Source organism: Colletotrichum godetiae (assembly GCF_030913485.1).
Source record: "Colletotrichum godetiae strain CBS 193.32 chromosome Unknown BDP55scaffold_65, whole genome shotgun sequence".
Taxonomy (NCBI): domain Eukaryota; kingdom Fungi; phylum Ascomycota; class Sordariomycetes; order Glomerellales; family Glomerellaceae; genus Colletotrichum; species Colletotrichum godetiae.
Window position 1 is genome coordinate 20244 of NW_026851313.1, and position 26551 is coordinate 46794.

Consider the following 26551-nt stretch of genomic DNA (forward strand, 5'->3'; position numbering starts at 1 on the left):
CCGCAGCTTCAACTCGATTAAGCATGGTCTTCCCTTGCCTTCCCGGATCCGGCACCGGAAAGTCTCCTTGACAGCCACAGTCACCATTCACGAATCACTCCAGCAAGACCCTCCTTAACATGTTGCAACTTGCCAGAACTTGCTGTCCACCAACATGCGCGCTACTGACGGCTAAGTCAGGAACCATGCACTTGGAAAGCAAACCTGGTAGGCAAGGTACGGAGTACATGAGTACTTGAAGACCTGACGCGAGTCACTGATCTGAGGTGGCCCATCTGATCTCGTTCATCTGAACAAGGACAGAAGTCTCACCACGTTCTCGTCAACCTACTTCCATTGCACTTCACCCCATCTTAAACAAGTTGAACGGACGTTTGAAGCTATCAAGTCACGTTGACACTTCTGCCCCTCAAATTCCCTTCCCACTCGTCAAGTATGTCATTTGCCCTTCCGAACTTTCCTCTTGTTCAATCCCTTGGCTAGGATACTCTTCCACCACAAACTTCTTCTGGGCTTCCATTGGAGGGCAACTATCACCAAGAACAATTCGTCCCGTTCTACAAAGCTCGACGCCCCTTCTTTCTCATCAATCTATCAAGATGACAGAAATAATTGCCTTATCATTGGCCAAGTCCCTCTTCCCTGTCCTTTCGTTGCTTTGTCAGGTCATGGGATTGTTGTTCCTCGAAGAAGAGAAGCCTCTTTCCTTGTGCTTCCCCGAATAATGCCATTGGAACTGAATGCCTTCCCCTCTCCCTTGGCCCCCGTAGCTTTCTCCAGGCCTCGCCATCATGGCATCTCGTCTATGTTAATCTTACCCTCAACACACTACTTGAGCCATGTCTCGCTCTTCATTGTTTGTGACGTCTCGTATGCCAGCCCATTCTGTCACAGGTTTTCCCAAGCTATCTTTTCTAGATCATCGTCCAGAGAGCTGCTATTATCATTCTCAATTGTCGTCATTGCTCCCTCTATTCGACGTTGGCCATCTGCGCACTACTCTGTCGGCCTTCAAAAACGCATTCACCCCAAGGCTTTCACCCGCCTTGTCCGTGATGCACTATGCAAGATCCATCGCAGGACGTCTATGACGAATCAGAACAATACTTGGACAAGATCTACTCATCGCTCAATTGGCTCCCAGGCGGCCCATGGAGCACTCGCGACAAGAAACCTCCACAAAGCCTAGTAGATATTGGATTTCGAGAGCCGATCAAGGAGCGAGATGCAATACACGAGTTCATCTCCACAGAGCTGATAGGCCAAGAAACTGCCAGCAAACTGGAAAGACAGATCATTACAGCCCTCTCCGAATCACAAGCAGAATTCAGAGCCCTCCGTGGGAAGGTTGATGTGGAGGTAATTACTAACCTTCTCAGCAACGAGCCATCCCTGCCCCGCGACGAGCTCTTGTCACTCGTCAATGGGGCATATAAATATGCCTTCGTCCGTCATCCCGAACTCGGTCTCTTTGGAACAGACAGCGAGCCTCCGCACAATCGCAACGCCGACTTGGAGGAATACTACAGGCTCTTCAAACATGTCGAGACTCGTACATGCAAGAATGGAGGTGCCGAAGTCTCGTTCAAGAACGTTACGTATCAAGATGATCCCTCCAGCGACACGCATCAGGCCTACAGGATTTTCCTACTACCTATGATAAACCAAGAAGATCTCAGCAATCCCAAGCTTTTGGCACATCTCATTCTAAACCGAATCAATTGCGAACCCAGTGCCTTTACGTTAGCAGACTGGGAAGCACTTCATCTCGGTCGAGCCAGCAAGCTGTTTCTGCCCAAATTTGCCGACGACCGGTTCATTGGGCTTCTCACTCCATCAGAAGTCCAGCGGTGCCAACAGACGGAACGAAGCACCCCGTATTCCTACTTCATGAACGACTATATACTGATCTGCTCTTCTGCCGAAAAAGACTGTGAACAAGACTCGCTGTTCACGGAATTACGCGAGAAAGGTCGCCTTTTTGGCTGGGCCGACGGTATTCATCTCCTCCTTGCCCAAGCCCTGCTTTACCGAGTCTTGTGCGGTGTCACCAAAGCAATAGCACTTAAAGGCGGCCAATCAAAACGAGAAGTAAATAGTAAGACTATCGACCCTAGCCGAGTCGCTGCCTGGGAATCAGCACACCATCCAATCGGAATCTTCGACCTCGTACAAGAGGGAATAGTCGAGTACGGGTCGTACATGCCACCGGCCCTTCTCGCTCCGGAATGGCCTGACGAATTCAAGTCGAGGTTCAAGCGACAACTAAAGTGGTCAAAAGACCATCTGTTGAGGCTTCGGAATGATCCATTCTACTTCCAGCAATGCGTCGATGAGCAATTTGAGCAGCACTACGGACTCATATCCGAGCTGCCCCAGCCCTACGCCCCCTTTGTACCGAAGAAGGCAGCAATGGCGGTGCCATTTCACGGTCGACTCCCTCATTTCGAGGTACGTGACATTGATGCAAAGAAGGGTTTAATGAACGACATCATCAGACGTGTTGTCCAGTGGGCTTTGTACGAGGTTGAAATGTGGCAATGCCTGCTCAATAGACTCGATGTGTTGTGGGGTCTTGCCGTTGGCAAGGGAGTTTCTCTTCGGTGTTCAAGAGACTCCCAGCGTCTAAACACAATGGACGACCAACCTGAGTTGAAGGAGGCTTGGATTGACTTGGGCTTCCACGCACGCTGGTTCGTGGAGCGTCGAATCGACCACGTCGCTGGCCATGGTGGTTTGATTGTCGGCGAAGGGGTCCGGCATTTGTTTCGTCGAGATACTACCTGGCCGAGGTTACAGGTAGTCAAGGAGGATTGGGACCTGCCCAAGGAGTATACCGGTACCAGGATCGACTTCACTATAAGGGCCGCCAATTCGGCAACACATGGGGACGCAATGGACGTTGACAATGACGGCATGAACATGGTTGAACTCGAAAACTTGGATAGTCCGACCTGGTGGTCGGTCAAGAATGTCCACGCCGGTCTTGCGAGCAACTTCACCATTGGAACCATCGGTCTGCCGAAGCTCATCCAGGGCTTGCGCACTGAGCTTTATGCGCGAAATACAGCAACCGGGGCTCAGACGACAGTCACAAGAGACTGTGAAGCCATATACTTGACAGGTCTACTCTGCCACCAGATGCAACTGGTACGTCCATTCGGAGGAGATCTCGTGGAGGCCCGACATCGCAGTGAGCGGCGCCGCGAAAGCCCAGTGGGCCCATTTCTCCTTGGCTTTGATGACGTCCCTTTTGAAAATCTTGTGGAAGAGCAAACGCTCAGATACACACAATGGTTACTCGGGATCGTCTACAAACCCTTTGGAGATGAAGATTACGGCCGCCATTCGATGCTAGCCCAGTTGTGGGTGAGAAACTTTTGGCGAGAACTCTGCGATGGGCTTTCCAGGTCGACCAAGGAGCTGAAGCCCAAGGAATCTAAGGAGTCGAATAGGTCAAAGAGGAAGACGAGTCCTGCGGATGTTGGCGGCGACGGCGTCGTTCTCAAGAGGCATGGAAGCCAAGGGGGCAGAGTCAGCAAAAACGTCGCGCCGCCAAGGTATTGTCGACCAACCGGTGTCCAACGATATCTCGCTACATTGAAATCTCCCGATGAGGACATTGCCCTGAAATTCGACCGGTACAATTGCAAGAAGATCTGCGGGGAGATTATGACCGTCGCACCCCCGGGCCATCAAGAACCTCCAGAATGGGACCCTTCTCTAGGCGAGCTCGTAGTGGTCCCGGATCCCGCGAAGAAAGCCGAAAATGAAATGGACAAGGTGGGCGTGCTAAGAAAGCCAATTTGGGGGACCATACACAGGATCTGGAGCCACGCTGTCGGGCCCGTCGTCAAGAGGGACGTGTTTGACCTCTTTGGCGCCTTCAAATTCGCACGTCAGACGGCCGAGGGATCTCGAGAGAGATTCACCTGGACTCCCGAATCCTTACTCCCGGCACCGAAATCGAATGGAGAGGATGGAGAGCCCGAGGCGAGAAGCATCACGATTCATTTGCCGCATGATAACAATATGAAGATGAGGGACGACCAGCTTCGATGGCTTCGAGAAGCATGCGCCACGGTGAACATCACGAAAGAGACTATAGAAGGGGCCTACCATTGTCAAGGTACCCGTTGATTTATTCGGTTTGGAGTTTGAGAAGGAGAAAGGCGGGGCGGGGTCGAAGGCGGCATTTAGGTTTTCTCTCATGATCGTTTGCAAGTCTTTGGGTTGCAGGAGTTACTTGACGCGTATCTGATGTGTCTCGAACGTCCTTGGAGTTTATATTGTACTGTTAGAAAACTGGAGCTTTCCTACCCTGGCTGAAATCAAAGACTGCCGTACTGAATTCCATGGCCTTTTCCCCCCAAAGCTCAACCATCGAGCCTCTCGTCCATCACCAAGTCATTTACCCTGCCTTGGAGCAACCTTGAACCATCCCCAGGCTTCCTACCTATCTCCAACCTCGGACAGTTCCCTCCGAGCACCTCAAACCACCCTCGCCGGTCCCTGGCCATTCATCACGCCACCAGTCCGGCCCAACTCATTGCCCACGTCTCTGCTGTCGCCTGCTCCCCCTGCGCGGCCCTCATTTCCTCCATTCGTATCGCCGGCGACACTCCCCTGGACGGCCGTGCTACTCCGTCCCCTGCGCGGTCCAAGGTTGATGGGCATAAAGGTGAGCCGCCTGACGAAGCGCATGTACATGAGGAAGCAGAAGACTAAGAAGGAGACGATCATGATGAAAGAGAGTAGGCCTACTAGGGCGTTGACACTCGCGTTGCTTGCCATTTTGCCTTTGTTTAAGTTGTGGTTTTGTTAAAGAGCTTGCGATGTTGATGGAGATGTCAGCTGAGCTTGTTAGTTCAATCATCAGATAACTCGATGCCAGTGCTTGAGTGACGGGCGATTTGATGGTGATGATTGCGACCATGAGACATGGCTTCTTTTTATGCAGCTCAAGGTAGTCTTACTGAATCACCTTCATCATGGCTGGCAATGCCTCATTTGCTCGGTGGAAGCAGTGAATCAGACGATTCTCTTTTACGACCACATGGCGCTGCCTCACTGTTTCCAAGACGGCCGCTGAAAGGTGCGATATATCTCGATGTATATGCCGTCACCACCAGAGGGGCACGTTTATCAAGCGCAATCACTCAACATCACACAGCGAGCACAACGAAGACCAAGTTCTTAAAGATGTCAAGCGATTATGATTATCAGGAGACTATCCCATATGTGACAATACCGAAAACCCGGATCCCGAAGCCATCAAAAGCAAAGCGAAGGGTATAATGCTATGTGCAGCCCACCAAAATGTTGTATCCCCGTTACCTGATTTCCCCGAGAACCGACCTGTCCCGGTCTGTAGCATACCAAAGACACCTGTGACACCGTGTATTCTCCGTCGCTCTGTCCGCACATTGTCCATTCCAGCCCCCCACCCCTCTTCGACTTGTCTTCTAGAAAGTCTTACATGATTCGACCGGTACCAGTCCAAGTTCTCCCCTGTTCTATCCCAACCCCTGTCCCCTTCGCGCCGGTAAAGATAAATGCAGAGATAATATGAGATGTATAGGAGGTAGAGAGAGAAAGAGAGAAAAAGAGAGAGAGAGAGAGATAATGAAAACGCTGTATAGGGTATGTTGGGTGTTGTGGTGTGGAAGGATGGATCCAGAACAAGGAGTGTCGTCGCAGCGCAAGTGATGTGATTGTAGTGATGTAGAGGTGATTGTCGTGTATGGTTGAGATTGCCGAGACGTCGTCCAGATAAGCGATGTGAAGTCCCACGGAGAACCATGGGAATGCTGCTAGCAGTACACCAGGGGGGTTTGCAGCAAAGGCGGGAAAAGTCGTATTGGTGGCAATGCCTAGTCGTTGGTGGGGTAGTAGTGGGCGGTCCTCTAAGGGGGAAAGATGAGCAAAATGCAACCGAGTCTATCACCAAACAAGCCGAGGACAAACGCCGTTGTATCCTTCTATGCGGACAGTGGGCAGCTCGAACTGCAGTCATTCCTGAAACAAGTATGAAAGTGTCTCGGGCAAGGAGGCATGATGGTGTGTGGTAGGTAAATCGACGCCAAGATGATGAGCCAGGCCAGGCCGCGAGAGTACGCGTCGCTAGCAGCGTCGCGGTCGGAGGTGCATCAGTCTGCGCCCCGTCTTTGCCGATCTTGGGGTTGATAGCGAAAATGCGCAGTGTGGAGGGTCGGACTTGCTGCGTGGGAATAAACTCAGGCGCGCCACCCGCGTTTGTGAGGCGAGTCGAGAGCCAAGGAAGGCGTGCTCTGGTTGCTGTGATGGTGGTGGTGATGGAGGCTGCCAATGATCCTGGCTCGGGAAATTGATTTCCTGGCTAGAACATACTCCCTTCTCTTTTTCGTGACAGATGAGCCGGCTCGTCCTAGGTCGTTGATTTAGGGCGCTTGTCTAGGCTTGAAGGCCATGTGAATGGCTCGGGTGAGCCCTTGAGACCCATGTATGGAACACGGGAACGCCAATGCACGACCGAAGAGGCCTCGCGGGAAGGCAAGCGAGTGGTCGAAGACAAGCCGGTTGGCAGACGAGTCTGGAGAAGACAGAGTAGGTGACTAGCATTTGAAGCAGGCGGATAAGGCGCGGTGTCCTTCGGTAGCTCCTTGACGCAGATGATGTACGTCATGCAGGCCGGACGGATGCAGGCGGCCCCTCTAAGAGACGATCACCAGATACAACCCCCAACCCATCATGCACGAAGGAAACAGCTCGTGATTGGCGAGGTTGAGGGTCGAGGCTCGGATCCGTCATCGAAATGCAGGCGGGCAAACACGGTGGTGATAGGTCGTCTCGAATCGTCCCGTCATGGATAAGAGACAAAGTGTGGTCCAGAGAGGTAAGTTAGACGCCGCCTGCCCCTGCTGTCTGTCCGTCATGACAATGCGGTGAAGGCTCAGGGAGGGGTTCATCCATACTGAAAGCTGTCGAAATAGAGGGAAACATCGAAAGATTCCCCGCCTCCAAAGGATGGAAAGAGAGACAGGGTAACAGTCTCCCAGCTGAGACGAGTCGGCATAGAGGGAGGGGGGAAGGAGGGTTGAGGATGGTGCGTCGGGGAAAAGTGGCTCGTAATTCCCAAAGTCGATGCCGGGAAGTGGAGCAGGCGGTGCCGGTCGCTGAGCGGGGCAGAGGTGATTCGCCGACTTCAGCTAAATCGGGAAAAGTGGATTCGATTCCGGAAACCTCCATTGGTCTGCGCCACAGCAGCTGACAGCACCTCCGGGTCTCCACCCATCCACACCAAAGTCCCAGACCGTCAAGCACCTCAGTGAACCTAGGAGCAAAGACCGGGACTGCGACGGAAGGTATGTGTGAGTGTGACCGGGGGGGAATAAACCCGTGGACCCCTACACCACACCTCCATCTTTTTCTCTTGCAGCCCGTCCAAAGTCGCAGCCTGACCATCCCCAATCAAGTCAACGACGTACGACTTGCTCTTCGACGACATCTCTTGATGCTTCCCTTCTCTTTGTCCAATCCTGCTCTTGTTCCCGTGTTTCGTTCACGCGCTTGTCCTGTGTGTCTCCAAGCCCCTCCGTACCCCTGACCGAAAAGTAGTGACTCACTTCATCAACTCTTGACAAGACTTGGGTTGCTTCCGGGATATCACGCTTGCGCCTCACCAGACGCGAAGCACGTTGCCTCTTTGGACGGAACCTCGTCGCTCACCTGGCCCGCCGCCATGCACCCTCACTCCCACCTAGGTGCCTCGCGGCATCAAGCCCGTTGCGCCCCGTCCCCGTATCCGCCACCACCGTATACTTGGTGACTCGGGTTGTGGTGCGCAGTCATAGACTGATACTGCTCTGCGTAGGTAGTCGGTGCATGCATCGCTGGTATCGTAGGATCCCAGCGTCCAGGGGCTGATGGCGGTGTATGCTGGTTTCCTAGAGGAGTCTGAAGCCCGCCGCCGTATGAGTGGGTCGTCATCGACCGACTATCGTAGCCGGTAACAGCTGGTAAAGGTGCAGCAAGACGCAGTCCAGATTGCCGCGGGGACACTGATGCAAGTGCGGGAGAAAGGTTGCGCGGGGGCCCAGTTGAGTACGCCGGCCAGCTGTGCGTGCTGCCAGTGATCGACCTCGGTGAGGTTAAGCCTTCGTGGTGGTGGACCTGCGATGGAACACCATAGGCACTGACATGGTCCGATGCAACGGTTGGGGCCGGCGGTGTCGGGAGCGGCGGAGGATACGCGTTGACCGGTGTGGGCGTCAAGAGGTGCGAGGCTGGAAGAGTCGACGAGGGGCTAGCGCTGTATTTGCCAATGATTTTCTTCAGTGCCGATTCCAAGATTTTCCACGGGAAAACTTTGACGTCCTTTTCAATGTTTCTGGGCTTCGGGTTCGGGAATCCCATGATGATCTTGAAAAACTCTTCCGAGTCTGCCTTGGCCTTGCTCACTGTCAAAGGCCGGAAGCCCTCAAGGTTGCGACGGATGCGGTTCTTCTCCTCCACGGTAAATCTGGCTGGGGCAACGACCAACTGCTCCAAGAGGTAGATAGTGTCCACAGACGTAACGTAGCACTCGTTCTTCTCCGCCCACCAGATGCAGCTGATGCAAATGCTGTTGGGTGGTCTCTCGTTGACATTGACGGGCCGGAAGGTCGCCGTGAGAGTCGATCCGGTCTGCTTCTTATTGAACATGACGATGCGTCTTCGGTTAGACCATTCCTCGGGAGACCAGTCGATAGACATGGTGTCGAGCTTGCCAACAATCTTGAGTTGGGCCTTGTTCGAATAAGATCCCCAATGATTGTATCCAGATTGCTGTCCACCTCCAGGAGAGCTTGGGATAGAGCTTGTCCTGACAAGCAGAGGCATCGTGGCAGATGGCATGGGCAGCGGCGTCAAGCTAGGACGGGAGATCTGCGTGTGCGTAATGGGGGGGCCGGGCGTTCGTCCGTATGCTTGCCATCCGGCCATCGGCGGCCGCAACGGCGGGGGTACCGCCCGGGCGTAATGCTGCTCCGGGAAGGAGTTGGTTCGGTAAGCGCTGAGCATGTTGTTGTTGTTGTTGTTGTTGTCTTGTGAGAATGAGTTTCCATAGGGAGTCTGAGCAGGTTGTTGCGGAGCTGTAGCGAAGTCGTACGTATTTGTATTGACTTCGTTGCCGAGCTGAGTGCTTGCTGACCTGGGGGACTGATGTTGTTGCTCAGGTGACTTGGATATCTTCCTCGTGATGTCGTCTGAGCTAGCACCTGGGCCTGCTTCGTGATATACAAATTGGCCCGCCGCTTCCTTCATGACTTGCTCGCCGTTCTCTGTTTCAATCAGGACCAAAACTGGCACGTTTTCGCTGTTACAGCCGGTGACCACAAATGGCGGTGCGTCGGCCGAGACAGTGAACATGTAGCCGTTGCTATCCTGGGATTCTTTGGTGGGTTGTGCAGACACCTTGTTCGCGCCGAAAACGAGAGAGTAGAAAGGCGCTACAGTGAGGAGATCGTACGGCGAGTTGACCTTGACTTGCACTTTGGTGCCTGCCATTCCAGAATTTGGCTGATATGATACCACAGATGGGTTGACGCTGACGCTGACGGGCATGTACGAGCCGACTGCGCTGTTGGCTGCAAATGCCTCCTGATTCATCTGGGCTGCGGTGAGCTGACCTGCACTGCCGTGCTGCGCAGGATAGGTTTGCGCTCCATATTGCTGATATCCGGCATCCTGATACCCACGGGATGAATCATACCCTGTACAGGTCGCGTTGTGTCAGCCACTGCGCTCCAAAAGGTTTGTGCCAAATCTTCCATTACAACCGACTAGATCACAGCAAATTCACCAAACTCGGCTACAAGGAACAAACGTACCGTGGATTGGGCCTGGCTGTGGTTTCCCGTAATGGGACATGGGGAGGAGACCGCCCTGCGGGGAGTCGCCCCGTAGGTCTCCGTTGGCCCTTGCGACTGCCTCTTCGTACTTGAGAGTCACCGTTTCTGGCGAGTCAAGGCCTTCCTCGCCGATGATTATTGGCCTTTGCGGGTGGAAGTCGGGCTGTTCTCGGTGAGGCACATCTCGTCAGCCTTACCGCACTCCGCAAGATAACTTGAGGCGTTGTGAAGTGATGCGACCAACGTCTTGGGGGTGGCTCGACTCCACGTTGAGATGGAAAGTTTTGACTCACCTCAAAATGCTTGTAGGAAGCACACTCAAACTTCGCAGCAGACATCCAAGCTGTAGAAGAGGGTGCACTTGGGAAAGGATGCGTGGTCTGGTGTCGGGAAAATGCAAACCACTGTTTCGGGAGCAGTGTTGCAACGACAGGAAGAGACTATGGCCTTGTGGGACCGTCGAGGGACAAAGGGAGGAAGGGAGAGATATGTCTTGAGATTGCTGTGATTAGAGTCCGGGCGAGTTTTATTGAACAGGCCAAGGACAAGTGCGAGGGAAGGGAGAATTCCTAGTAGAGGAACGTCAGTCTCAGGAGATTCTCCCGGCAGGATTGGTTTGAGACACCGTACTCAGATATGTGGATGGCGTTTCCGAGCTGGCTGGTGGCGCTAGGAATTTGAGGAGATCGGCTGCTCTGATTATTGTGGAGGTTTGACGCGACTGGAATCGAAGAGCTGTAGAGGTCGGGCCGGGTGATGATAGCAGGTTAAGAAGAGCGAAGCAAGTTGGGAGAAACGGAGAAAGCGGGAAGGCTGAGAAGATACCCAGGAGCGGCAATCTTAAACCAAACTCGACTCTTTGAGAGCAGATGTCGCGCGAAACGGACTCAGACCGATGCACCTGTCATTGGTCGCCGGGGCGCTGGCAAACCGAAATCTGAGATCAAGTTTCGGGATGACCCAAGAATTCCAACGCGTTGGTAATCGACTGAAAGATGCCGTGCTGGGTCTGTTCATTGGCACGCAAGTCAGCCTGAATGGCTCCCAAGGTAGAGCGGTGATGCTCCTTCGCAAGAACCACTGGCTGGACGGCAAGGTGCAGCAGGTGGCATGTCGGCTTCTTGCTGGAGTTCGTAGCCATGCACCAGCTTGCAGGCAGAGGAAGGGATCACGTACTCAACCGTCTAGGCCGGGGTATTCGTCGGTGTTGTGTCCAATCAGGCCTAGGTGTTGTTGACAAACAGACGGAATTCGTTGACGATGCCAAAGATGTGGAGCTGAACCGTGCTTCGTTCGTTGGTCCTGTAGGCCGATGGCGAACCTGTTCGTGAGAACAAAAAGGTTAGACACAGGCGTGCTTTGAAGGAAACAAGGCCTAAGATCCCGCAGCACTCGTGCGTTTCTCCGGCGAGAAAAGAGGTAGGTTTGCGAGGTCCACCAAGCCAGAAGTGCCCGGGAATCGAGTGTGATGATGCTCAACGGGCATGAACAGCTTAGGCGAACTCAGAAATGGGGGAACTAGAAAGAGAGTATGAGATGGGGGAGTAAGAGGGAGAGACGAGACTGGGACTCAGAAAGTCAGACTCTGTCGCTGATTTTGTTGCGGGGGTGAAGGAGGTAGATGAGGAATGTTGACGAGGTACGGGGCAGTGGTGTTGCATTTCTCGCAAAGGTCTGATGGAGAGAGATAGCAAAGTTTAGTCTGTCTCCCTGCAGGCCAGGTACGGTACATGTGTTATGAGTGTCGAAGGGAAGACGACGACGACGAGTCTGTGGCGACAGAGAGATTTGGCCGGACAGATCCACACGGGAGGGAACAGGCACCTTGGGAAGATGGATATTGCTTTTCGTCTGCTTGCCGCACTAACAGAAAGCTCACGTACCAATAGCTCCGTCTTTGGGATCCCGACAACCCTCCCTTACAGTAGTACCCCTCGTCGTTTCTTTTGGAAGAGGGCTCTGCGTCCTTCCCTAGCCAGTGGAGGTAATCTGGTCCACGGGTAGCTTTTGGCGGAGGAAGAAGCGGGCAAGCAGGGACTCAAGACCGGGTGGGATTTGTGGGGATGAGGGGAGGGGGGGTGTGTATGGTACGGGTATCCGTACAAGAAGTAACCTGAACGTGGTTATGGATTCTTGTAGAGGACTGACAAGGCTGGGCAGGGATAGGGGCCGCCGTTGGGATGCGAGGTTCCAGTTGTCTTATGAGCAACAAGGTCTCATTCATCTGAAGAGAAAAGGGTGGGGGAGCGGGAGTCAGTCGTTCATTGAGGATGGGTGTTGCGCGTGTTTGAGTGGCTGTATGTATTCGTGGATGGTGATGATGATGTATAGGAACCGCTTCAGCTGGCAAGATTTGGCATGCAGTTGGAGCAGACACTTGCTTCGTAGAGGATTTGGGGGTGTGTCAAGGGAATAAGGCTGTCACCCATGTTGTGAATTTGCTCTTGCTTGCTACTCGGACACCGTGGACAGGTCAGGTAGCTCAATCACTCTCTAGCCCAAAAGCAAGACACGGGGCTGCGGTGTCAAGAGCGAGAAGCAAAGGAGAGAGAGAAAGAGAGGTCTCTCATGCAGGGAGACTGAAGGGGAGAGACCGTTCGTAATAGGGAAAGAAGGAAACGGCCGTTGCAGGAAGAAGAAGGGGAATGACAAATGACAGGGAACATCAGAAAGCCCAGAACGAGGGGCCTGTATCCATAGGTAGGTAGGAGATGGATGAGAAGAGGGCAGAAAAAAGAGAGAAAGATTGAGATTGAGGAGAGGAAAAAGGAATTATGGAGGGGACTCACTCGTCAAGATCGCCCGTGATGAGCGGCAGCGCGCACAAGAGGCAGTACCGGGGTATTGCTAGGTACCTTACGTATAGATGATGTACGGCACAACCAGAATACTCAACCAAAAGACTCACAACAGGCACGGGAGATTCTAGCGCAGTTTTGCCGTGTTAGTCGGTCTGGTAGGAAACATATAAGCAGAGAGGCCGTCACCCCCTGGTCGCTGTTGCTTGCAGTTTTGGAAGATGCACGCTTATTAGGGCGGGAGAGCTCCAGATCGACTTTGCGTTCAGACAGAAGAACTGAAGAGAGGAAGCGAGAAAGAAAAGAGTGTGTGAGAGAATACCTACACTCCGTACCTAGTGAGAGAGAGGGGGGGGTATCGTGGAAAGAGAGGCTTGAGGCGTGTCTCGATAAACCACAGCTGGAGCTTGTAGAGCAGATGGGTTGATGTCTGCGAACCGCGAGTTAGCGTAATGTGATTGGCCATAGCTCCTGTGAGCAGCTGCAGCAAACCCAATGAGCGGGAGGGTTGGGATGAACGAGAGGAATGGCCGTAGACCGACTGTGGCATGTGGCCAGGATTAGGACGGACCGGGGCTCATCTAACGGCATGGAGGGGTGCGGTGGTAGTCTGTGCAATCGGGATACAAGCGGCACGCTCCAGTGTCACTGGATCTGGCTTGGATACTACCGACCGGCTGAACCCTTGCATGCGTCCGTCCGCACCCCCCCAAAAAGAAGTGAGCACCTTGCACAAGACCTGTCAGGCAATGTACAAGTGTGATAGTACAGGAGGGATGCCCCAGGCTAAACCAACCCAGCTCTTCGTCCAATACAAACCCTGTGTGCTCGTGCCTTTTCGAAAACGGGGGGGATTGGGGGGATTTGAGGGGGGGGGGGAAGACGAAGACGAGGGAAGAGGGTATGAATGACAGTGAGAGAAGGGCATGAAGCAAGGTTGGCGAGCCCATGCCACAGATAGCGTAGCTGAAAGAGGGTACATTTTGCTACACATGGGTTCATGGCACCATCATGGATACCTACCAGGAAAAGCACGGGAACCGGTGGAAGACCAGGTGTGGGAAAATGGAGGAGATCGGGAGATCCGCACGAAGGGATGCAGCAACCTGGGTATAGAAAGATGAGACTTACATCTGATTCAAAACTCAGAGTGAGATCCAGGGACTGGCTTGGACCTAGTGTCTCTCACGATCGTTCTTTGGATACCTATCTACTTTGCGGTCTGCCCGGCTCTAGGTACTGACGTAAATCCGCAGGTAGCGTACGATCAGCGTGGTTTCTGGAGGCTGAAATCCTATGTGCCAATGTGAGCCGGTCGAGCGTACAACAACCAACAGCAGGGCCTGGGAGCGTTGGGTTGGGTCGGTGTCGTCCGCGGCCGAGATGAAAGCCGACGGAGATCTATGGAGATCTTGAGCCCAGCAAGGTATATCCGTACTAGGTATCCGTACACTACTGGCACGGTACTGCTTCGCCTCGACCGAAAAAAGGTCGTTGGGGGTCAAATTACTCGTCGGTGTCGCTTCGGCTGCTCGGGCTTCCGGGGCGCATCTGCCAAATGACGATCTCTGATGCCGCTGTGGAGTGGGCGCAAATTGTCCCGACTGGGAGTGCTGTCAAAAGTCGCGATAAACGGCGAGGTACTCGGCAATGTGTGAAGAAACCCAGCCAGGGCTGCTTTCCACCCCCGAATATGCTTATTTCTTTCTTCGTCTCGGTCTCAGAGGGACGATCAATAACGCGTGATGCTCTCTGGTCTGTATTAGACGATGAGAAGCGAATCAAGTGGTGATCAAAAAGAGGGCGCAAGCGAGGCTTGCACTGTTCCTGTTATCGTATGGATACACTCACGACACTGCCTCTCTTCTGACTTCTGTCTCTGCCTGTTGCCTGCACGCGAGCGTCAAGAAGATGCCGTGGGATTTCTGTGCCTCGTCGGGGGTTTGATCTCGGAGCTTTCCTGCCCTGCCCCTGGCATTTGCTGCCTTGCCCTGCTCGTTTCTTTCTCAATGTTGCCTGTCACCACTAATTGGTCAGCCCAATTGCTAATAGTGCAGGTGAAGCACTCGGCCCCGGGGGCGATCAGTGGATTCATCCTCCCGCTGGAGAATAGCGTGACTGTAACCTCAGCGGTGATTGAAAGGGCTGTCGGGTCAGGTCGTTGAAAATGAGGGGACCATGTGCTGGAAACTTGACGACACTGAAAATGTCGAGAAATGGTTGGCGATGCGATGCACACATGCACATAGTACCAAAAGAGGTAGAGGTGGGCGCTGTGCTGCTGCCATCTCTACCTCTGCTTCAACTTGGGCTTCTCGATCTTCTTCTTCCACCACAGCCCAGCCAAGCATACTCGCAGGGCCAAGCCGGGGTTTCGCTGCCTCCAGTGGAGTGTTGACACTCGGGCTCCCCTCCTTGTCCGCTACACTACACCCCCTTGCAGCCAGCAGGAGGCAGCAAGTTGCTGCACTAGAGGCTAGAGACGGGATGATCGACGGCGGGAAGCAAGCCAGGCGGCGACGCCTGTCGGGTGGTCCAATAAAGCTTGGTGGCTTTGCAGACCCGGGCAGTTGATTGAGATCGAATCCCCGTCATTTCTGCCCGAGCAGGGCCCCCCAGCGCAGCTGAATGCCCTGGTCGATATGCCTCCACAAGGACCCAAGCGTGTTTGTGTGTGGATTTGCGCGTGCGTGTGGAGGGAAATATTGGGGGTTCTGATCTCAGCCGTCACCGAGGAAATCATGTGGGTAGAGTGCTGTAATGCCGAGGCCAGTCGACGCCGATGAAATCCAACACTGGGCGGACCGAAACCCCGTCCGCACCTGACTTATTGGGACGTATCTCGGACTGCGAATCATCGCAGTGTTTACTTCCCAGGACTCGAGGAGCCGTAGCAGTCTCCCGTGGGGAGCCTTGACGCCGGGGAACGGGACGGGTTGGCGCCATGACCAGCCAATTTCTTGCTTGGGCAGAGCAGAGCAAGCAAAGATGCCTGGCTCAACCGGGGGAACGTGGAAGGGGTCCAAAAAAGAGAGTTCAAGACTCACGGCACGGATTTGGTAAGGCCTGGCGTGGCCTGCGAATTGGCGGCCGTCTTGTACGGGAATAGGCGGATCTGTGTCTGGTTGTCTGCCCGCCTCCGCACGTCAACTCAACTTCTTTCCGTAGCGCCCGTGTCTCGCTGTCATGTCAGGCACAGACTGACTGTTCGCAACCCAAGTCCCCTTCCCGTTGGATGGGCCTTCTTCGCGAGGTGCCTGCCTAGTGGACTGGCTTGGTGGACTTACCGCTGTCGGTTCGTTCCTAGTGGTTGTCGGAGAGGCAACAAGCGTGAGACTCGTGTCTGAGACGACTGCACCTAATTCCAGTTGACGGGCGGTAGCTTGGGGTGGTGAGATGGGAAAGGCGGGCGATGCCGCAAAGTGAAATGCGATGGATCGATGACAGCCAGCAGGGGGTGTGGGCGTTGTCGATGACCGATTCCAGCAACAGGTGGTGATGGAATCAGAACGGGTTTGGGCTCCAACAAATAGAGATTTCAGTGGCCGTCACTAGTGTCGGATGGTAGTATCGCAGTGGGCAAGCAGTGGGATGGCTCAACGTCGACGATAGCCAGGGAACGGTTGCGGTCTTATATTCAACGTGGGTGGTTTTGGAAAGGTTGGTGGCTTCCCGCCGCGGCGTCTTTGTTAAACTCGGTCCAACATGGCAATGATGCAAATGCTGTCTCTTTTTTTTTTTTTTTTTTTTTTTTTTTTGAAAACGTTGGTGTAGCAAAGTATGAGCTCAGAGCGAGTACCGACGGGCGAGTACCGGGCTTCGCGCCGGCTGCGTTCGCAAGCGATGCGAGCAAATGGCACACTACCGTTGTAGGCAGATGGACTCGAAGCAACAAGTGCCGGGCAGTAGTTACAATTCTCTCGGTTGTCGTAGTTTCTTGGCTTGCTTAGATCCGTCAGGTCTGTGTTCCCAGTCGGCCAGTCGAGATCTCAAGATTGACGTTCCGGAAGTGGAGCGAACAGCCATAGGCCCGTACTGTGTTGGGTGCAGCCACAACCCCCATCCCATGCCAAAGCACTGACGGCTAGTAGCACAAAGATGAAGACATCCCAGTCCTGGAGTCCGGGGGGCAATGTGTGTAATCGTGAGGTAAGGTACGCAACACTGCACACGCATCTGGCGGCCGGCGGCGGGTGTGACAGAATTTGATCTGGCGAGGTGCTCCTGCAGAAGACGGAGTCCGCAGCGTAGCTCTGTTCAAGTCGAGTTGAACAGATATTAGACGATAGGCGGCGAAGAACGTGGCTAACATCACCCCCTTACAAGGCTTGGCTTGGGGCTCCCCTGGGTTGGTCGCCATGGTCGGGGTGGCCACTGGGATGGCAATTGGTGACGGTAGGGCAACAAATGACACCGGTAGTGGTCAGAGTAGCGCAAGTGAGGCGGATAAGGCTCCGCGTCTGACCGTCAGAGTCGGGGGGACGGCGACTCGAGTTGCCAAGATGGAGGCGACTGGACCATCGAAGGGACGAACGATTTCTTCTAGGGCCAGGAGCCGCCATGCCATCTCTGATAACGGGCATGACGGGCGAGCGAAGCTGGGCTGGCAATTGCGAGGCTAGGTATCCGTACGTATTATTCGTACGTCCGAATACCAAAGTAAGATACGGGGTAGCGTTTCTAAGTTGGTCTGATAGGTAGACCAGGTATGTACAACCCTCGTGGGATCATTCCATTGCCTCCTTTGGAAGGCTTGGGTCTTGGGGGGGAGACTGGATCGACGGCTAAAGGGGGATTACAAGGAGAACCCTTGTTGCAGATCTCGCGGGCAGGCGGTGGTGAGCGGTAAGCACCCAATCTTTGGCTCGCGGCCGCCGTTCCCCTCAGGTTGAAGGGCGATGTCGATGGGGGGCAGGTCGCAGAGGGGGCGCCGAGGCAGCTAGTGGCAGGCAATGGGGCAGATGTTGGAAGCATGACAATTAGAGAGAGATACGGCCGTGATGGCGGGGACGGTGAGGTAAGGTAGCGAAGCGTTGGAGAGTGGTGAGGAGGTGAGAGGATTGACGAGGAGGAGGAGGAGCACATCGTCCCATGGAATGGAATGGAATGGACCATGCCGTCTGTCGTCCGTCTCGCTACCTTAGTGCCTGCGGGAGGAGAGCGACGGCGGGCGGGAAGGAGTGGAAGGAAAAAACCTAAGGAACAAAACATCGGAGGCCGGGCCTACCCTCCATGGACCTCTGTACCCCGTACCTTACTCCCTACCTTCCATTGCCTTGAGGAGGTAAGGCAGGAACCATGTCCCCGATCTTTCCCTTCACGCTTTCCACGCCTTCCATCTGGAAGTATCTGAGTCAGGTATCTGTACATTTGTGAGCTTCCCGACACACACACACAATTAGGATGTTCTAAGGTACCTTAAGCTGGTGAGGTTACCGTCTATAAGGCACGTCAGCTTACCTAAGGTAGACAAAGTCCCGGCACCAACACCGCCTCCCCAAAGCCCCGGCACAGATAGCGCAAGGTAAGGGACGCTGTCAGTCTGGTCCCAGCGGATTCTGAGCAGACATCAGGCGAGTTTCAGCGACCATGTGCCCTAGACTGCCATGGCGGCGCTGCCTCTGCCGATAGTCACTCACTTCTGACGGACTGGTTTTGGCTACTGTACCTTACTTTAGGTACCTTCCATGAGTTGAGGTAAGGAGCATGATACCTTCGGAGTACCTTAGGCCAGTAAGGCAGGCACATGTCGAATAGCGATCCGTGGATGTACCGATGCAGGTAGTAAGGTGTAAGGGAAATCAAGTGCGGGCAGGCACGATGGCTTTTTTGCTCTTTCCTCCCTGCCTCACTCCCTTCCTTCCTTCAATCTCTTTCCCACACAAAGGGTGAAGTACCTACCTTAAGCAGCACAGCAGGTACCTACTTGCCTACCTCCTTCGAGGGCAGGAAGATCCCAAGTCGAGATACCTACCTTTCATTGCCTGCCTAGTGCCTCAGGTTGATTTGCTGGCCTTGCCTCCAACGACCGGAACATCTTCCTCCCTCACCTTGTAGCCTCACCTCAACGTTCACCACGTTTGATGACCACCACCACCACGAACGGCAATGCATCATCACCGCCACAAAAGTCCAACATCTGATGATTTCTTCCCCCGCCTTCGCCGCTAACACTTTCTTATTCCTTCATCGAGTCCCGTCCTGCAGGTCCCGGAGAGTAGGGTCCCCCCTGACATTTCCTCCTCACTTCTCACCATCCTTTTGGCCTCCAGTGGCCTCGTCAATCAACCAACAAGCTTCGAGCATCACCTCAAGCTTCCTACGACCGGGGGGCAACTCTCCATCCTCTCCCTCGCCTGCATCTCCCTCGCCTGCTAAGGAGTTACAACTTACGCACCCACGGAGCCTAGGAGCCCTTCTCTGCAGCCCGCCGTTTCGATCTTCTTCCACAAAAGAATTGCTCCTCATTCGCCTCCCCTTCGGCTACACTTGCACTTCGGTCGCTAAAAAGCATTCATCCCAAATTTGCCAAAACAACACGAGCCTTGACAGTCCGTCCACGAGTACTCCACGAGGTCGACATGCCCCTTGGTAGTCTACCTCGCCTCGAGGCGCGCAGCTAGTACCTCCGCTACGAACGAGTACCTGGCCACCCAAGAATGGATCCTCCCAGACCCGTCGTTATCGTCACCATCTCGACTCCACGACGCTGTTCTCGTCGCTATCCTTACATCCCAGTCCTCCCTCGCCTTCTTTTAGGTACCCCGATCCAGTACTCGATGCCGCTTGCGTGCGCCCTACTTACTTACCCATGCACACCACCATGCGACCACGCTACCTTATACGCTGTCTCCTTCGTCTGTCGGTATTGAACCGGTAGTATAGAGCCTGCTTAAGCTTACTGACCTATCCTTAGGGTTACTTGTACGTATCTCGACTAACACAGTCGGCCGCCTAATCAATCCCTAGAACAAATACACTACCATTCCTCTACGGCCGTAACTATCAACCTCCCTAACGCCTCCCCTCTTCCTGTCTAGACAGCGCCGTTCGGTTCACACACCTAACAAGCTCGACACCATCATTGGCAAAAGTGGATGGAAGCGGACGTAGACGCAGGCCACAGACACTGCCGCTCAGGGTCCGGTACACCCATCCGTACAGCATGGCACACCCGCCTCATGCCGATACGCTTGCAAGTGCGGTCGCGGTTGCGGTTACGGTTGCGGTTATGGGTGCGGTTGCGGGTGCGGCGTGTGTCCAATCATGGCATCAGACCTTGACTCTGACTTTGGCTCGCTTGGCTTGTCTCTCACCGCGATATTTACCATGGCCCTGGATGGTCTTCCAGCCAATCTCGCGCGACACACACAAGCCCGCCTTGCTTGCCCTCTCACCGACGGTTTCTCGCTTGTTACCGTTTTACCACATCACCTTTGGTGCAACTTTGCCCACTTGTGCCCTGCCACGATCTTACCATCGGCAATCCACCCACTTCGTTCTGGTCGTCATGTTCTGTCCGCCCGGCAGTGTCTTTGATATGCAAGTCATCCTGCCAGGGTGGGAAGGGGCAGACAATCGGTACCTTGCCTTCATTGCTTTGCCTCGAGGCCCGCATGTTGCAGATTCGCTTCCGAGAACTAAAAACCTCGCCATTCTGATTTGCGTGATGCGAGACATTTCTCCTCGGGCCCACCTCGTGGCCGTAGCGGAAGGCCCAGGACCACGGATCCAGGTTGTAGTGATTAATGCTTCTTTCTATTATCGTTCATACCTGTTGAAGGCAGCATCATCCCACCTAGGCTTCCATGACAGGCACCATTTCAGGCATGGCATTGTCCGTCGTATATGATCACGGCAACCTGGGCGACGCTACAGGAGCACTCAAGGTCATTAGCTTAGGCATTCTCTAGACTCTGGCCAAACAGGACAGAGCCGTTATTCGAGTGCCAAAGCACGGATTATCGCCCTCGGGTGTCTGACAGCTGAGCACCCCAAACATGCGCCTTTGGAAGTATTCCTGGGGCATTCTTTTGCCATGTCTTGGGTCGCGTTATTCGAGGTAGTGTCCACCAGCAACGATGCCGGAAAGGCTCAAAAGAAGCGATTACGACCCCGTTGCTATCGACGACCTACCCGACCGCATGCCAACGTGCGGGAGCGCGTTGCAGTGCTGGGTGCCGTGATTATTGATGTGGGGCTAGGTGTTGAGAGTTACCTATTTCGTTTTCGCGGAAATTCCATCGTCCTTCATTCGCATAGGGAATTGCCTGGCCGCTTCATGCATATTGATTGGTAGGTGTGCTACATTCCGGTGTGCTTAACTACGCTCAGCGTATCAATCGAAGTCTGCAGCGACGTATTTAGCCGCAAAGTATTCCCAGCAGGGTGAACACGATGATCAAGAGAAAGAGAGAGAGAGAAAGAGAGAGTCTCACCTAATAAGATCATGCACGTCGATATTGGCCCTGAAGCAGATCTTGCGCTCACCCTCACGACACTGTCGCCTGATACGACGACTTTCTTCAACGCCTGCCACCATCAACTGCTGTACAACATCCTTATACGGTACTGGAGACGGCAAAGTGACTGATCGTGCTCGAGACACTATGATTGGTCTGTGTTCCGAGCTGGCACAGAGCTGTGGTTGGTATGCCGAGCATGCGGCCTGGTGTCACAGTCATGCCGTTTGGACAACTCCCTGGGGCTCAAGAGAGACCTTCCTTGTTCACTCATGGTCACTTTCAGCTCAGTATTTCGGTACAGTCCTCGGCTTGCATACGGATAATGGCTGCTGCCATGTCTTCACTCTCGCTAATCTACTCCAAGTATGGCCTTATTACCAGCACAGCAGCCACACACACTCACACGCTTGCCAACGCTCTTGGCAACCTCACGAAATGCCACAACTCATACAATGACTGTTCATCACATGGCGGTATGGAGAGAGATTGAGCACCACTTGAGGAAGTAAGCATTGCTCTTCATTTCCCACTCCCTCAACTTGCTCTTCAGGAGACAGCCGTCATACCTAGTTGTTATCCAGGCTCGACTTACCCGACAGTAGAGAGAAACGAGACCATGAAAAGTCAGTATACAATACTCCCTGAACCGTTCCTTCACGCCACACAGTGGCAGCTTGTTATTACCACTCATGCGCACTCGGCAAAAGACGTTATACGACGTATGCCCTGGGCTACCTGTGCGACGCTATTATGCGATTTCGGCCAATGCACTTGTCCACGAACCAGTCCTTCGGATACTGGTCCGTGGATCGAAGACATCAGGCTCAAAACACTTGTCTCAACTACCGGCGCCCAACTGCTGGATCTGAGGGGAGGCCGGCTTGAAGCTCGTGCTGCCTGCCGTCGAATGGCCTAGGCACATATCGGACGCACACTTCAAAAGATCAATATTGACTTTGCGCTGTTTGACTGCAATATTGAAGCGCTTCGCCAGCCGTGTACGGATATGTAGCGTCATACTACGGGATGCGTGCGCTTAGGCAAGGCATCCGATGTATTGCCAAGTTCCCGGCTCAATTGACGTGGTGGCATAATACGGCCAGTTTTTAAGCAGCGCTATTCTACAAAGATGCCGATACAGCATTTTCCATCGCGACGCACGACAAGACCCTGTTAGCATTTGCACAGAGGCGGCTGAAGACTGGACCTGTTGCCTGTCGTACCCGGCAAGATCATCCTTGCATTCTGGGTCTGATCGGTAACGGCAGCATCGTCTCCTCAGCGCGATTCCAGAGCTCGTCGTAGCACCCGCGATTCCCAGACGGCTTTGAGCGGGCGCCAGGCTCGTAGCACAACAGTATGGCACGCAAATGACAATGGTCGCCACGTTCGAGTCTCTGGAAGCTCTGCGGGTTGCCGCCAGCATACCTCATCTCGTTTTTTTTTCCCACGATCCTGCAGCAAGGCGTGTGCAACCAATCAGAAAAAAGAAAGGAGCACAAGAGAGACATTTACTGTGTAGATGCGTGCAGAGATGTGCTGCATTTGCAGTTCCGTACTCTGTACCGTTCCTCACTCTCGTCTAGACCTGGTCTGGTGACACGACCAAAATTTCTTTTCTTCGGGATTACCATGTTGGCAATGCTGGAGTCGCCTCCGACTCCTCGTTCGTGTCATGTCAGTCGACCAAGGAGAACTTTCCAAAATAATATGAGAAAGTGGAGAGATGTTGGAATAAGAAAAGAAGGCGTTTCGTGGCGTCCGGCGTTACTGGACTAGACGTGTCGTGAGGAGCTAATTCAGCGTGGGGATGACCAGCATTCGGATTGTTTTGCGAGCCCATCGACCTATTCTGTCGCCATTTATGTGGCCCAAGACGATGCTTACAGGGTGACCGAATGGCTAGCTCATCGACGAATATGTCATTATCAAACTCTAGGCCTCCCTGTTCGGCAGCTTGTGCCTCTATCGACGGGACATCAACAAGCCTGTTGTTTACGCGGCCAAGGGTGCCACGGACGGCCGCAGCGCCAACACGGCTTGGCTCATTGCGTTGGACCGTAGACGCAGTGGGCCTAGGTACGGACACAGTTGATTGCGATATCTTGAGCGACATGGCACCGGCCTGCCGTGCTTCCAGATCTTTCAGGATCCCAGTCACTTCTTCCCCTCGACTCTCCAGTCTCACTCTCATGTGAGAATGGGGGTTCACGAAACCCAATGGCTTGGCTTGGCTAACTCGTGAAGTTGCCGCTCGTAATCTCGACTGGTCTTCCTCTTTGGCGCACCCTCTAGTACCTGTCGCTCACAGCTTACCTGTGCTATTGGGCCCCGTGTTGATAGCTCATTAGCCTCACCGGTTTTTGTTTGATTTGCGACCACGTGGGAGGAGTAATGATCGCCCGGACTAGCCGCTCGAGGCCTACGTTTCGCGTTTCTGTCGTGCCCAGAATGGGTCAGCCTCTAATAACTCAGAATGCTTCAAGTCCCAGGTCTAGTTGAGCTCGCACTCAGCGGGGGCGTAGCTTGTTTTGGGATGCTCGTCGCTCGAGACTACCTGGATGAACGACCAACCTGGTCAATAGTCCCTCGGGAGCGGGTGACCAGCGACTACGACACAGTAGAGATCGACGGCAAGCATTACCTTGCTTTAGGGACTCCATCCGATCGGCCCAGAACTGGGAAAGCGAGGGTGCAGGGGGGGAGAAAATCTCCCAATTCACCGTTACTCTGGGGGTGGGCAAGCCAAGATGACGAGCCTGCCAGTAGAGTATCATGATAATAAGGAATAGGTGCAAGAGACAAACTCCGCCTAAGCCGTCCCTGATGGCATCTGCATGTTCCCGCACACCGACACCAACAACAAGTATATGGCAGAGGGCGGTGGGACGCTGCATCATCTCGAGCAAGTATACTCATCAGATGATGCAAAGAGCTTGAACATGCGGTCCTTGCTTGCCGCGCTTCTCGCATACTCCACCTTCATCGACTGCCGACCTGACCTTGCGGCCGTGTTTGGCTGCTGCTTCACTTCCGATTACGGAACAGATGGTTGCTGCTCCTCCGCTTGATACAGACTGGAGACAAGGGAACGCCCTCGATACATGGTACAGATATCCTTGAGCCAATCTACCGCCTCAGCTGCTCAGCGCGACATCCGAGGGCAGGAAAAACAAAGTCGTACACCAACCTAATACACATCTCCTCTTCCTCGGGCCTAAGGTGACATGCCTAGATGAGGCGCAAACCGCGCTCCGTTGCCCTCCCACGCCTCTCTCCCCGCTGGTTTGGGGGCGGATGGCACCAAACGAACAGCGGGATCTACGGAGTACGCGACGGCGGTTCCTAGTTGACGCGTCCTACCAACAGACGGAGGCCTAGTAACCTAGCCATTCAGTGCAGGACCTCCATGCTTTTGCTGGCTTTCTTTTGGATGCATGACCTTGGATGGAAACTCTGCACAACGGTCCGGTCCCAGCACGGCGGCTTGAGTGATGTTCTCCAGGGAAAGATACGAGTCTGACGACATTGCTGCAAGGCATGCCACTTAATCCCAAACCGCACGACCTTTCGCAGCTCATCATCGCGCCGTGCCCTGCCTGCTACTTATCTCATACGAGGTATCACTGTCCTCTGTAGCGCAAATCGGCTCTTGGTGGTCCAAAAGTGTAGCATGGGTCACCATGGCTCTCACAGCAGGTCCTCTGGGCTCTACCACCAATCTCTCGGCCAGGTATGTCACCCACACCCTGCAGGTCTCGATCAGAGTCAGTATCGCTCGTAAAGATCCTCTATTGGCCCAACCTCTTATGGCCACTCAAGCCCCGAGGTCATGAGGCGTTCTGCTGTGCCCTCGCGGCGATCCTAGTCTTGGTTTCTTTTCTCTCGCTCCTTCTCCCTCCCTCCCTCCTACCTCATGTACGGATGTACCCGAGAACCGTGTCCTCTCCAAGGCCCCCAGGTCAGGGGGTTAATCATAGACAAATTCGAGGCGTGGGATTTGCGAAGCTCAGTGGGGAGCCTAGGGGGCGTGGGGTGTAAGGAGGAGCAGATGCCTTATGTTACTGCAACGCCTCGGGCCACATCTTGTAGCATCTTTGATTTGCTTGGCTTCTCAGAAGATTAGACGCTCCTCACATCTGCAAGACCTGGTGACAAATTCTCCTTTCAGGGTTATGGCTTTCCTTGGAAAGAGGGGCTGACTCGTTACTTCAGGTGTCGACTGAACGGCCAGGCACTTTTGCGGGTGACACTTGATCCAAGGACACCGACTGCATATCGCCCGTATCGTGGCTCAACGGCATGTACCCCCCTCTGAGCGCGTCATGGCTTTTGGAGGGGATTATGGAAGTATCCTTCCCAGGAAAGCTGGGAAACAGCCCATAATTTTCCTCTTCTCCAGTGACGGCACTTTAACTCTGAGATCTTTTCATGGAACGTTTCATGGCTATGATGTTCCCATATCAGGAGGCCGATCCGGCTCCATCACCTCCGCAGTTTCCAATCGATCGAATCTCCCAGGGCTTACAGAGCGAGTGATCGAGGGATAACCATCGAGTCACATCGATAATCTTGGGTGGGGTTTACCGCTCATTCTCGGTCAACCTCTCATCCGCGGACAACGAAGCCATTCCTGGAGGGGAGACGACTTTTGTCCGGGGGCGCTTCGGGATCGAGACACGACATGCTTGAATAGGCGAGTCCGGATGCTCGGCGGATCAGGGGCTCAGATCACGTTCGTCCCACAGTACATGTAGGCTGGCTCCGTCAAATTGGGACCAAGGCAGACGCGAGAAGGAGAGAAAGAATAGCTTCCTTGGAGTCTACGCAGAGTACCATGTCCATTGCATCCCCGGGTTGTGTCGACGCGTCCTTCGCTTATTCTTTCCTTTCCATCGTGATGATGATGATGATGATGATGATGATGTTGTTGCTGATCACGGTGATTCGGGCCGCGGGGTTACAGGTGAGTTTGGAGAGTGTAGCTCAGAGTCAGGTGAAGGGGAGTTTAGAGAGGCCCCGGACGTTGAAGGATGTGATATTGCTCTTTACGCTGGGGCTCTGTGGGACTGGGCAGGTTGTCTTGGAAAGTGTGTCGTTTGTTGGGCTTTAGCTTTGGGCTCTTGGACTGTGTCGTAGATGTTGTCTCGTAGGAGCGAAGCCTGAGGGCTTGGTTGTGTCCGTCGGTACCGGTCTGAGCCCGATCTAACTGCGCCTGAGGAGAGAGTCGAACCAAGGCTGGCTCTGTGGGCATTTCTCTTGGTTTTTGTATGGTGGTTTTTCGAGATTATCGTCGTCTGATAGAGTAAGAATTAGGCTTGCTACTGAGTTGGGCTAAGATTTCCAGAGGATTTTATTGTCGTCGTGTCTCGTATGTAAATGTAATAGCTGCTATACCACTTCGTCGAGGAAACTGGTC

The 26551-nt window shown here is 53.9% G+C and overlaps 6 protein-coding genes across 6 annotated transcripts; 1 reads left to right on the plus strand and 5 right to left on the minus strand.

Annotated features, from left to right (window-relative positions):
* Positions 1-615: 615 nt before the first annotated feature.
* On the plus strand, positions 616-4316 carry BDP55DRAFT_367207 (uncharacterized protein). The gene has a single exon (XM_060567086.1). The coding sequence runs from the start codon at positions 1063-1065 to the stop codon at positions 4138-4140; it is 3078 nt and encodes a 1025-aa protein (XP_060423806.1). The 5' UTR covers positions 616-1062; the 3' UTR covers positions 4141-4316.
* A 175-nt stretch (positions 4317-4491) lies between these two features.
* On the minus strand, positions 4492-4794 carry BDP55DRAFT_733555 (uncharacterized protein; the record flags this gene model as incomplete). The annotated part of the gene is made up of 1 exon (XM_060580104.1): positions 4492-4794. The coding sequence occupies one exon, from the start codon at positions 4792-4794 to the stop codon at positions 4492-4494; it is 303 nt and encodes a 100-aa protein (XP_060423807.1).
* Positions 4795-5161: 367 nt separating this feature from the next.
* BDP55DRAFT_367235 (uncharacterized protein) lies at positions 5162-6338 on the minus strand. Its single transcript, XM_060567087.1, has one exon. The coding sequence runs from the start codon at positions 6014-6016 to the stop codon at positions 5231-5233; it is 786 nt and encodes a 261-aa protein (XP_060423808.1). The 5' UTR covers positions 6017-6338; the 3' UTR covers positions 5162-5230.
* A 1417-nt stretch (positions 6339-7755) lies between these two features.
* BDP55DRAFT_637237 (uncharacterized protein) lies at positions 7756-10207 on the minus strand (the record flags this gene model as incomplete). The annotated part of the gene is made up of 3 exons (XM_060572973.1): positions 7756-9731; positions 9849-10032; positions 10163-10207. The coding sequence occupies 3 exons, from the start codon at positions 10205-10207 to the stop codon at positions 7756-7758; spliced, it is 2205 nt and encodes a 734-aa protein (XP_060423809.1).
* Positions 10208-22810: 12603 nt separating this feature from the next.
* Positions 22811-23326, minus strand: BDP55DRAFT_637238 (uncharacterized protein; the record flags this gene model as incomplete). Its single annotated transcript, XM_060572974.1, has 1 exon — positions 22811-23326. The coding sequence occupies one exon, from the start codon at positions 23324-23326 to the stop codon at positions 22811-22813; it is 516 nt and encodes a 171-aa protein (XP_060423810.1).
* A 2653-nt stretch (positions 23327-25979) lies between these two features.
* BDP55DRAFT_680686 (uncharacterized protein) lies at positions 25980-26503 on the minus strand. The gene has a single exon (XM_060576126.1). It carries the CDS (start codon positions 26384-26386, stop codon positions 26141-26143), a length of 246 nt encoding a protein of 81 aa, XP_060423811.1. The 5' UTR covers positions 26387-26503; the 3' UTR covers positions 25980-26140.
* Positions 26504-26551: the final 48 nt, after the last annotated feature.